This window comes from Pristiophorus japonicus, chromosome 9 (assembly GCF_044704955.1).
Source record: "Pristiophorus japonicus isolate sPriJap1 chromosome 9, sPriJap1.hap1, whole genome shotgun sequence".
Classification (NCBI taxonomy): domain Eukaryota; kingdom Metazoa; phylum Chordata; class Chondrichthyes; family Pristiophoridae; genus Pristiophorus; species Pristiophorus japonicus.
Genome location: NC_091985.1, coordinates 206,463,842 through 206,476,701, shown reverse-complemented (window position 1 = coordinate 206,476,701; position 12,860 = coordinate 206,463,842). Strand labels below are relative to the sequence as shown.

At 45.9% G+C, this 12,860-nt stretch overlaps 1 protein-coding gene and 1 pseudogene across 1 annotated transcript in view; one reads left to right on the top strand and one right to left on the bottom strand.

The window, feature by feature from the left end:
- LOC139273490 (zinc finger protein 850-like) overlaps positions 1-12,860 on the bottom strand; it is a 298,805-nt pseudogene that overhangs the window by 138,870 nt on the left and 147,075 nt on the right.
- The window catches only part of LOC139272873 (telomerase protein component 1-like), a 70,871-nt gene that overhangs the window by 2,910 nt on the left and 55,101 nt on the right, over positions 1-12,860 (top strand). The window contains exons 2-4 of the mRNA XM_070888979.1: positions 1,999-2,440; positions 2,762-2,926; positions 4,935-5,069. Of these exons, the coding sequence (XP_070745080.1) occupies positions 2,030-2,440; positions 2,762-2,926; positions 4,935-5,069 (711 nt within the window). The 5' untranslated portion in view covers positions 1,999-2,029. The remainder of the gene's footprint in view (positions 1-1,998; positions 2,441-2,761; positions 2,927-4,934; positions 5,070-12,860) is intronic.

Sequence of the window (12,860 nt, the reverse complement as noted above, 5' to 3'; positions counted from 1 at the left end):
ATCAGCCACACCACGGAGAATGAAGACCCGGCCAGATGCAGCAGGCTTCGGCTCCTGCTGTCTGGATTTATGTGCTCAAACCCCTAGAGTGGGACTTGAACCCACAACCTTCTGACTCCAAGGTGAGTGAGCTACCCACTGAGCCATGGCTGACACCAAATTTCAGCTGACACCTGAGTTTACCCAATTGTGCTCGTTCCACCATCCCTCCCCCCACCCCCAACCCCCCCCCCCCCCCCGATTCCTGTTTCAGGGGAGTCCGGGGGATGTGCATCAGTTGTAGCTCTGTGGGTAGTACGCTCGCCTTCGAGTCAGAAGGTTGTCCAGAAACTTGAGCACAAACATCAAGTGATGAGGGAGTGCTGCACTGCCGGTGGTGCAACCTTTCGATGAGATGTTAAACCCCACTGTCTGGTCTCTCGGGTGGACGTAAAAGATTCCACGGTCACTATTGGAAGAAGAGCAGGGTAATTCTCCGCGGTGTGCTGGGGCCAATATTTAGCCCTCAACTCGGGTGTAGGGAGCAGCATTGCAGAGTTTGCAGGTGATATGAAACTTGGCAAGGTAGCAGATCATTTGAGGATAGTTTTCAGCTTCAGGCTGACACAGGATGGTGAAACAGGCAGAAGCGGGGCAAATGGAGTTCAGTGTGGATAAGCGTGAAGTGATGCACTTTGGGACAACTAATATGGAAAGACACTATACAATAAATGGCAACTGTAGGTGAGCAGAAATACACACATCCTTACAAGGTGACAGGACAAGATGATAAAGTGGTTAAAAAAGAACATTGGTTACTTAGGTTTATAAATAGAGGAATACAATAGAAATGCAAAGTCTTTTTACGTAGGCCAGCAGGCGAGAAACAGCTGTGGGATCTACCTCATCCCACTCCCTTCACCCCTTGGTCAAATAACCAAGCACCAGTCATGGGATGGGCTGAAACAAACAAGACATGGCCACAGGGTGAAGTGCCGGAGGGTGGCCGGTGCCTGTGGAATCCTCACCCCAGCATAGGTCAGTGCCTTCCGGAGGGAAGGGGTAATCCCAGCTGTTAGACTACTGCGTGCATTTAAGGAGGGATATACTTGCATTGGAGGCTGTTCAGAGAAGGTTCCTGAGGTTGATTCCTGAGATGACGGGGTTGTCTTATGAAAAAAGTTTGGACCTGTACTCGTGGAGTTTAGACAAATGAGAGGTGATCTTATTAAACATATAAGATTCTGAGGGGGCTGACAGGGTAGATGCAGAGAGGATGTTTGCCCTCATGGGGGAATCGAGAACTAGAGGGCCTAGTTTCAGAATAAGTGGTCGCCCTTTTAAGACGGCGATGAGGAGGAATTTCTTCTGAGGGTTGTAAATCTGTGGAATTCTCTGCCTCAGAGCTGTGGGGGCTGGGTCATTGAATGTATTTAAGGTGGAGATGGACAGATTTTTGAATGATAAGTGAGTCAAGGGTTTATGGGGAGCGGGAACAAGAGGAACATAAGAAATAGGAGCAGGAGTCGGCCATAAGGCCCCTCGAGCCTGCTCCGCCATTCAACAAGATCGTGGCTGATCTGATCATGGACTCAGCTCCACTTCCCCGCCCGCGCAAGTGGCCAGAACTGGAGAAGCGCAGAGATCTCTGGGAGAGGGGGTGCGGGATTGTGGGGCTGAGAGATTAGAGATGGGGAGGGTCGAGGCCATGGAGTGATTGGAAAACAAAGTTGAGAATTTTAAAATGAAGGCGTTGCTTAACTGGGAATCGATGTAGGTCAGCAAGCACAGGGGTGATTGGTGAGTGGGACTTGGTGCGACTTAGGACACTGAATTTTGAGTGAGCAAGTTTATCAAGGGTTGGAGACCGGCCAGGTGTGCATTGGAATAGTCGTGTCTGGATGGGTGCCGGTCTCTAAATTTAAAGGGGCCGCTCCCTACCACCCGTCTGCAGAATGGCGGCAGGTCGCTGGCATGTGGTTGGGTTTTTACTCTGTTATTCGTCTCTTGTCTTCTCAGTGCTCCGAGACTGGTGACCGACAGAGGCAGAATGGAGACCGACAATGGCGGACTGACTCGTCCGACGCCCGGGCACCGCTCCAGACTCGCCAACCTCGGCCTCGCCGAGCCGGCGAGACATCGACTCATCTTCCACAGCCCGGCCCTCTCGGCTGGGCAGCTGCTGACCCCGAGCATCAGCTTGGACAACAGGTTCCTGACCACCTCCTCTGGCAGTTGTACCACCTCCCTGGCCGTCTCCTCGACTCTTCCCCTCCACTTCAGCCAGTCCTTGAGCCCCAAGTTGCCCCAGACCCTCTGCCCTTTGACCTCCCTGCAATGGACCATCTGCCCTTTGACATCCTCTTCCCTGAAGAACAAGGTTGTCTCACCATCACCCTCAGCGGAGAGTGATCGCCAATCCCGGGCACCGACCATGGCCCCTTTCAGCACCGGACAATGGGTAAGAGAGTCATAGCATACATCATCAGGCAGGCTAGAGGGATGATTATAGAGAATAACAGATACCCGGGAGTGAGTTACAGGCTGGAATCTAATCGAGGGGTTCGGGGTGGGGGGGGGGAGGGTTTATATATAGAATAACAGATACCTGGGAGTGAGTTACAGGCTGGAATCTAATCGAGGGGTTCGGGGTGGGGGGAGGGGGGGAGGGTTTATATATAGAATAACAGATACCTAAGAGTGAGTTACAGGCTGGAATCAAATCGGGGGGTTTTCAACATAATTTACCAGCTGCAGTTTTTAATGTGTTTCTCTCTTTCAGGCAGCTGAGGACCTAACCGAGGTGACTGTGCTGATGCCCAGTTACAACCTGTCAGCGCAGGAATATGAGGATCTGGAGCAGGCACGAGGGGCACTGGTCGCTGAGGAGCTCTGTGATGTTCCCGAACCTTCACAGAACCAGGATGTCAAACTGCGAGAAAAGAAGGTAAGGGGAATAGTAATCTGGTCATCCGGAAGCCCACCTACCCTCTCCCCGTATCCTCCAATCCCACCTTCTCCCCATATCCCTCAATCCCTCAATCCCACCCTCTCTCCGTATCCCTCAATTCCACCTTCTCACAGTATCCCTCAACCCTTTGTCTCTCTTAACAAACCCATCTACTTGCCCCTTGACCACGTTTATTATTTTGCCCATTTCAACGTCCTTCCCTGGGACTTATCCTGTGGCCGATGACCCTTTTTAGACCATGGGGCATAGTTTAAAAAAGTTAGAGCCAGACCTTTCAGGAGTGAAGTTAGGAGAAACAAAGGGTGGTAGAAGTTTGGAACTTTCTTCTTCAAAATTGATGCTAGATCAGTTATTAATTTTAAATCTCAGATTGACTGATTTTTGTCAACCAAAGGTATGAAGGGTTTGGGGCACAGGTGGAGTTGGGTCACAGATCAGCCATGACCTCATTGAATGGCAGAACAGGCTCGAGGGGCTAAATGGCCTACTCCTGTTCCTTTGTTCCTCCGATGTCCCTCCTCACTCCTAATGTCCTCCTCTGTAACCGGTGTCCCCTGAGCTTTCAACTGTGCACAGTCCATGACTTGTCTGGATTAGCTCAATCCAAATCCCTTTGTAATCTTCAGCACTTTGATTGTCCGTGTCAGCCGTGGCTCAGTGGGTAGCACACTTGCCTCTTAGTCAGAAGGTTGTAGGTTCAATCCCAATCCAGGGACATGAGTACAAAAATCTTGGCTGGCACTCCAGTGCAATGTTGACGGAGTGCTGCACTGTCAGAGGGGCAGTACTGAGGGAGCGCTGCACTGTCGGAGGGGCAGTACTGAGGGAGCGCTGCACTGTCGGAGGGGCAGTACTGAGGGAGCGCTGCACTGTCGGAGGGGCGGTACTGAGGGAGCGCTGCACTGTCGGAGGGGCGGTACTGAGGGAGCGCTGCACTGTCGGAGGGGCAGTACTGAGGGAGCGCTGCACTGTCGGAGGGGCAGTATTGAGGGAGCGGTGCTGACTTTCGGATGAGACGTTAAACCGAGGCCCTGTCTGCCCCTTCAAGTGGATGTAAAAGATCCCATGGCACTATTTTGAAGAACAGCAGAGGAGTTCTCCCCAGTGTCCTGGCCAATATTTATCCTTCAATCAACAGAACAAAAAAACAGATTATCTGGTCATTATCACAATGCTGTTTATAGGAGCTTGCTTGTGTGCAAATAGGCTGCCACGTTTCCCACATTACAACAGTGACTACACTCCAGAAAGCACTACATTGGCTGTAAAGCACTTGGAGACGTCCGGTGGTCCTGAAAGGTGCTATATAAATCCAAGTCTTTTCTTTTTATTGGGTCACAAAGTTTCTGCTCTTCATAGAATCATACAGCACTGGAGGAGGAGGTCTCTCTGCCCCTGCACTTCTTTAATGTACCATTTAATTTATATTGCCAATCCCTGGATATACTTGCATCAAGGGAGTGCAACAAGGTTCACCAGACTGATTCCTGGGATGGGGGGATTGTCCTGTGGAGAAATTGAGTACACTAGGCCTACATTCTCTGGAGTTTAGAAGAATGAGAGGTGATCTCAATGAAACATACAAAATGCTTACAGGGCTTGACAGGGTAGATGCAGGGAGGATGTTTCCTCTGGCTGAGGAGTCTAGAACCAGGGGTCACAGTCTCAGAATAAGGGGTCAGCCATTTAGGACTGATTAGGAGAAATGTCTTCATTCAGTGTGGTGAAACTCTGGAATTCTCTACCCCAGAGGGTTGTGGAGGCTCAAACATTGAGTATATTCAAGACAGAGGTCAATAGATTTTTGGATATCAAGGGATATGGGGATGGTGCAGGAAAGTGGGGTTGAGGTAGAAGATCAGCCATGATTTTATTGGATGGTGGAGCAGGCTCGAGGGCCCGAATGGCCTACTCCTGCTCCTATTTCTTATGTTCTTATCCCCCACCCTCTAATGCTGATGGCTCTTTTTTACCTTTGTTCCAGGAGACCCTTTTGAACGGGGTCTGCTGCTCCCTGATCGAAGGGGCCAATTTTACAGACACACAGAATCCCACTTGCCTCCACCTGCTGAGCCTGTGCCAGGAGATCGCGGACCAGGACCCCGAGTTCATCCTGAAGGTACAAGAGGAGTAGAATCTGGGAGAGATGAGCTGGAATGTTTAGGCCTTTGAATGTTGGAGGGAGATTTCCTGTGATGTCAGTCTCTGCCCAACTGTCCCACCTGGTGTGGTTTTCCGCACGGAGCAGCAAGTGGCCAAGGTTCCATCCCCACCCACTGCCGGAACCCAGTTAGATGCTAAAGTGTGAGAGAGGGGCCACCCCAAATACAGGAGCATGACCAAGATTGGAGGAATCTCCCCAGATACAGGAGTGTGAGGGGTTAGAGGGACCTCTGCAGATACAGGAGGGCAACAGAGGGACCTGCACAAATACAGAAGTGAGAGAGAGGGGCTAGATACATAAGAACATAAGAAATAGGAGTAGGCCACCTGGCCCCTCAAGCCTGCTCCACCATTTAATAAGATCATGGCTGATCTGATCATGGACTCAGCTCCACTTCCCTGCCCGCTCCCCATAACCCTTTATTCCCTTATTGCTCAAAAATCTGTCTACCTCCGCCTTAAATATATTCAATGACCCAGCCTTCCCAGCTCTCTGGGGCATAGAATTCCATAGATTTACAACCCTCAGAGAAGAAATTCCTCCTCATAGTTTTAAATGGGTGGCCCCTTATGCTTAGATTATGTCCTCTAGTTTTAGTTTCCCTTATGAGTGGAAATATCCTCTCTGCCTCCACCTTGTCAAGCCCACTCATTATCGTATATGTTTCGATAAGATCACCCCTCATTCTTCTGAACTCCAATGAGTATAGGCCCAACCTATTCAACCTACCCTCATAAGTCAACCCTCTCATCTCCAGAATCAATATAGTGAACCTTCACTGAACAGCCTCCAATGCAAGTATATCCTTCCTTTAAATACGGAGACCAAAACTGATCACAGAAACTTAAAAAATAGGAACAGTAGTCGGCCAGGCGGCCCTTTGAGTCTGCACCGCCATTCAAAATGATCATGGCTGATCCTCTATCTCAACACCATAGCCCTGCTTTTTCCCCCATACCCCTTGATGTCTTTCATTTCTAGAAATCTATCCATCTCCCTCATAAATATATTCAGTGACTTGGCCTCCACAGCCTTCTGTGGTGGAGAATTCCACAAGTTCACCAACCGCTGAGTGAAAAGATCTCTCCTCATCTCGGTCCTAAATTTCCTACCCCATATCGTGAGACTGTGACCCCTTGTTCTAGACTTCCCAGCCAGGGGAAACATCCTCCCCGCATCCAATCTATCCAACCCAGTCAGAATTTTATACGTTTCAATGAGATCCCCTCTCATTCTTCTAAACTGTAGTGAACACAGGCCTCGTCGACCCGATCTATCTTCATACGACAATCCAGCCATCCCAGGAATCAGTCTGGTGAACCTTCGCTGCACTCCCTCAATAGCAAGTATATCCTTTCTTGGGTAAGGAGACCAAAACTGCACACAATACTCCAGGTGCGGCCTCACCAAGGCCCTATATAACTGTAGTAAGACATCCTTGCTCCTGTACTCAAATCCTCTTGCAATGAAGGCCAACATACCATTTGCCTTCCTAACTGCTTGCTGCACCTGCATGTTTGCTTTCAATGACTGGTGCATAAGGACACCCAGGTCCCTCTGTACATCGACACTTCCCAAGCCATCACCATTTAAATATACTTTGTTCTTATATTTTTCCTACCAAGTGGATAACTTCACATTTATCCACGTTATACTGCATCTGCTTTGTGTTTGCCCACTCACTCAACCTATCTAAATCACTTTGCAGTGTCTTTGCATCCTCCTCACAACTCACAATCCCACCTAGTTTTGAGTCGTCAGCAAACTTGGAAATATTACATTTGGTTCCCTCATCCAAATCATTTTTACATGCACACATATATACACACACATACACACATATATACACATATACACACACACACACATACACATCATTGTGAATAGCTGTGGCCCAAGCACTGATCCCTGTGGTACTAGTCACTGCCTGCCACCCCGAAAAAGACCCGTTTATTCCTACTCTTTCTTGTCAGTTAACCAATTTCTAATCCATGCCAATACATTACCCCCAATCCTATGTGCTTTAATTTTGCACACTAACCTGTTAAGTGGAATTTTATCAAAGGCCTTCTGAAAATCCAAATACACTACATCCACTGGTTCTCCCTTATCTATTCTATCAGTTACATTCTCAAAAAACTCCAGTAGGTTTGTCAAACATGATTTTCCTTTCATAAATCCATGCTGACTTTGTTTAATCCCGCTGATATTATCTAAGTGTGCAGTTATCACATCCTTTATAATGGACTCCAGCATTTTCCCTACTACTGATGTTAGGCTAACCGGTCTGTAGTTCCCTATTTTCTCTCTCCCTACTTTTTTAAATAGGGTTACATTTGCCACCCTCCAATCTGCAGGAATTGTTCCATAATTTATAGAATTTTGGAAGATGACAACCAATGCATCTACTATTTCCATGGCTACCGCTTTTTTAATACTCTGGGATGCAGATCATCAGGCCCTGGGGATTTATCTGCCTTTAGTCCCAATAGTTTCTCCAGCACTATTTTTTTACTAATAATCATTTCCTTTAATTCCTCTTGCTCACTGGACCCTTGGTTCCCAAGCATTTCTGGATGTTATTTGTGTCCTCTTCCGTGAAGACAGAACCGAAATATGTATTTAATTGTTGTGCCATTTCCTTGTTCCCCATTACAAATTCTCCCATTTCTGTCTGTAAAGGACCTACATTTGTCTTCACTAATCTTTTTTTTCTTTTTACATACTTGTGGAAACTTTTGCAGTCAGTCTTTATGTTCCTTGCAAGTTTACTCTCATACTCTCTCTCTTTTTCCCCTCAATCAATCTCTTGGTTCTTTTTTGCTGAATTCTCAACTGTTCCCAATCCTCAGGCTTGCTACTTTTTCTGGCAACTTTGTATAGCTCCTCTTTGGATCTAATACTATCCTTAATTTCTTTTGTGTAGCCATGGTTGGGCCACTTTTCCTTTGTGTTTTTACGCCAGAAAGGAATGTATAACTGTTGCAATTCATGCATTCGTTCCTTAAATATTAGCCATTGCCTATCCACCGTCATGCCTTTTAATGAATCTTCCCAATCTATCATAGCCAATTCATTCTTCATATATTCGTAGTTTCCTTTGTTTAGATTTAGGACCATAGTTTCAGATTGGACTACTTAATTTTCCATCTTAATAATTCAATCATGTTATGGTCACTCTTCCCTAAAGGACCCCGCACAACAAGACTTAATTAACCCTTTCTCCTTACACAATACCCAATCTAGGATAACCTGTTCCCTAGTAGGCTCCTCAACATACTGGTCTTAAAAAACCATCTCGTACACACTCCAGGAATTCATCTGCCACAGTATTATTACTAATTTGGTTTGGCCAGTCTATATGTAGATTAAAGTCACTTATGTTTACTGTAGTATCCTTGCGATATGCATCTTTAATTCCCTGTTTGATGCCATCCCCTACACTACCACTACTGTTTGGAGGCCTATAGACAACTCCCACCAATGTTTTCTGCCCCTTGGTGCTCCTTAGCTCCACCCAGATTGATTCTACATCTTGACTTTCTGAGCCAATATCCTTTCTCACTATTGCTCTGATTTCATCCTCTGATTTCAATGCCACACTACCCCCTCTTCCTTTTTGCCTGTCCTTCCTAAATATCGAATATCCTTGGATATTCAGTTCCCAACCCTGGTCACCCTGCAACTATGTCTCCGTAATTGCAACTATATCATATCCGTTTACATCTATTTGCGCTGTTAATTACAGATGCTTCATGCATTCAGATACAATGCTTTTAAATTTGTCTCTTTAACATTATTAGTTTGTATTCTTACCTGGACCCTATTTGCTAGTGCATTCTTTTGTTTGTATGCTCTGTCCCTTCCTGATATAACCTGGTTATCCTTACTGCAATCACTTTCCTGCATTGCTTACTTTTCTTTTCTCTTTTAGCATTCTAGATTTCCCTCCACTGGGACCCCCCCCCCCCTATTTAGTTTAAAGCCCTGTCTACTTCCCTAGTTACACCAGTTAGAACTCTGGTCCCCACGGAACAGCTCTCTTTCCTGAGTATTGGTGCCAGTGCCCCACGAATCGAAACCCTCTTCTCCCACACCAACCTCTGAGCCATGCATTCATCTCCCTGGATCTATTGACCTTATGCCAATTTGCTCGTGGCTCAGGTAATAATGCAGGTGGGTCTGCTTTTCAATTTAGTCCCTAGCTGTTCAAACTCTCTCAGCAGAACCTCTTTCTATGTCATTGGTACCTACGTGTACCACGACAATGGGATCCTCCCCCTCCAGCCCAGAGGATATGTCCTTTAACCTGGCACCGTGTAGGCATCACAGCCTTCGGGACACACGCTCTCAGCTGCAGAAAACCTTATCTACCCCTTATCTATACTGTCCCCTACTACAACCACCTGCCTCTTTACTCCCCCCACTTGAATGGCTTTCTGCCTTGGTCAGTCTGCTCATCCACCCCGCAGTCTACAATCACTACCAACCACTTGCCTGCCTTACCTGCGATTTCACACAGCAGAGTTCTCCTCACCCGGAGCTGTGCGATCTCCCTGGGACAGGCAAAAAAAACAGATTTAAAAACCCAGGCCAATTGGGGGAAAAATCTGGGAAAATTCCTCTCTGACCCAACCAGGCAATGGAAACTAGTCCAGGAGATCACACTGGCCATATGCTGTGCTCTGCTGTGGCCTTTATCCCCACTCTCGGGCCTTGGTCTGCTCCCACTCAGGTATGCTGCCAATCTGCGGAAAAAATTAGGAAAAACAAGGCAAAGCAACACCTCCCGCCTCCACTTCACTGAACTCTCCCACTTAGCAAACTCTTGTTATCTCACTCTGAGCTGATGCACTCAGTACTCCAGGTGTGGCCTCACCAATACCCTGTACAGTTATAGCAGGACTTCGCTGCTTTTATACTCTATCCCCCATTAAAGGCCAACATCCCATTTGCCTTCCTGATTACTTGCTGTACCTGCATACCAACTTTTTGTGTTTCAAGCACAAGGACCCCCAGGTCCCTCTGTATTGCAGCACTTTACAATTTTTCTCCATTTAAATTATAATTTGCTTTTCTATTTTTTTTCTGCCATCAGCAAACTTGGCTACATTACACTCTGTCTCTTCATGCAAGTCATTAATATAGACTTGGATGAAGGGACAGAGTGTAATGTAGCCAAGTTTTCTGATCCCTGGGGCACCCCTCTAGTCACTATTTGCCAACCGGAAAATGACCCATTTATCCCGATTCTCTGTTTTCTGTTAGTTAGTCAATCCTCTATCCATGCTAATATATTACCCCCAACCCATGAACTTTTATCTTGTGCAGTAACTTTTTATGTGGCACCTTATTGAATGCCTTCTGGAAATCCAAATATACCATATCCATTGGTCCACCCTGCTCATTACATCCTCAAAGAACTCCAGCAAATTTGTCAAACATGATTTCCCTTTCATGCTGACTCTGCTTGACTGTATTATGCTTTTCCAAATGTCCCGCTATTGCTTCCTTAATAATGGACTCCAACATTTTCCCAACCACAGATGTTAGGCTAACTGTTCTATAGTTTCCTGCTTTCTGTCTGCCTCCTTTTTAAAATAGGGACGTTACATTTGTGGTTTTCCAATCCGCTGGGACCGCCCTAGAATCCAGAGAATTTTGGTAGATTACAACCAATACATCCACTATCTCTGCAGCCACTTCTTTTAAGACCCGAGGATGTAAGCCATCAGGTCCAGGGGACGTGTGGGCCTTTAGTCCCATTATTTTACCGAGTTCTACTTCATTAGTGATCGTGATTGTATTAAGTTCCCCTCTCCCTATAGCCCTTGATTATCCACTGTTGGGATGTTTTTAGTGTCTTTTACCTTGAAGACCGATACAAAATATTTGTTCAACGTCTCTGCCATTTCCCTGTTCTCCATTATTAATTCCCCAGTCTCATCCTCTAGGGGACCAACATTTACTTTAGCCACTCTTTTCCTTTTTATGTACCTGTAGAAACTCTTACTATCTGTTTTAATATTTCGTGCTAATTTACTTTCATAGACTATCTTCCCTCTCGCTCTCATTTTTTTAGTCGTTCTTTGCTGGCTTTTAAAAGTTACCCAATCCTCTGGCCTCCCATTAGTTTTGGCCACCTTTATGCCCTTGTTTTCAATTTGATAACATCCCTTATTTCCTTAGTTAGCCACGAATGGTTATCCCTTCTCTTACAACCTTTCCTTCTCATTGGGATATATTTTTGTTGCAAGTTATGAAATATCCCTTTAAATGTCTGCCGCTGCTCATCAACCGTCCCACTCGTTAATCTATTTTCCCAGTCCACTTTAGCAACTCTGCCTTCATACCTTTGTAGTCTCATTTATTTAAGCTAAGGACACTGGTTTGAGATCCAACTTTCTCACCCTCCAACTGAATTTGAAATTCACCCATGTTATGGTCACTCATTCCTCGAAGATGCTTTACTTCAAGATCTTTTATTAATCCTGTCTCATTACACAGTACCAGATCTAAGATAGCCTGCCCCCTGGTTGGTTCCGCAACGTACTGTTCAAGGAAACTATCCCAGATACACTATATGAACTCTTCCTCAAGGCTACCCTGGCCAATTTACTTTGTCCATTCAATATGAAGGTTAAAATCTCCCAAGATTATTACCGCTCCTTTTTTTTTTACAAGCCTCCATTATTTATTGATTTATACTCCGTCCAACAGTGTAGCTACCATTAGGGGACCTATAGACTATGCCCACCAGCAACTTTTCCCCCTTATTATTCCTTATCTCCACCCAAATTGATTCAACATCTTGATCTTCTGAGCCAATATCGTTTCTCACTAACGCACTGATCCCATCCTTTATTAACAGTGCTACCCCACTTCCTTTTCCTTTCTCTTTGTCCTTCCAAATTGTCAAATACCCCTCTATATTTAATTCCCAGTCCTGGTCACCTTGCAATCACGTCTCTAATGGCTATCAGATCATACCCATTTGTATCTATTTGTGCCGACAGCTCATCTATTTTGTTACGAAAACTACATGCATTCAGATAAAGAACATTTAAATTTATTTTTCCTGCTTTGACCCCACTTTCTGATTCATCTTTATATTTATACATTCTGTCCATTCCTGGCACGCTCTGGTTTTCATTTCCCCCAGTGCTCCCCTGCTCTATTGCCTTCTACTTATTCTTTGACTTTTTAAATTTTCGCTCACCTGAATCCTCTCAGCACCGCGCCCCCCTCCCCCGGCCCACTAATTCATTTAAAGCCCTCTCTACAGCTCTAGTTATTTGCTTCACCAAGACCCTAGTCCCAGCACGGTCTAAGTAGAGTCTGTCTGAACGGAACAGCATCCTTTTGCCCCAGTACTGGTGCCAGTGACCCATGAACCAAAACCCATTTTCCCCACACCAGTCTTTGAGCCACGTGTTTAACTCTCTGATCTTGTTTGCCCCATGCAAATTTGCTCGTGGCTCAGGTAGTAATCCAGAGGTTATTACCTTTTATGGTTCTGCTTTTTAATTTGGTCCTTAGCTGCTCATAATTCCTCAGCAGAACTTCTTTCTTTCTCATAGGAGTGTAAGATGAGTCTATGTGGGTAGAGCTGCGAAATACCAAAAGGCAGAGAATGTACAATAAGGGTTACAGCAGTTATCATGGGTGACTTTAATCTACATATAGATTGGGCTAACCAAACTGGTAGCAGTACTGTGGAGGATTGTTTTCTAGACCAATATGTCG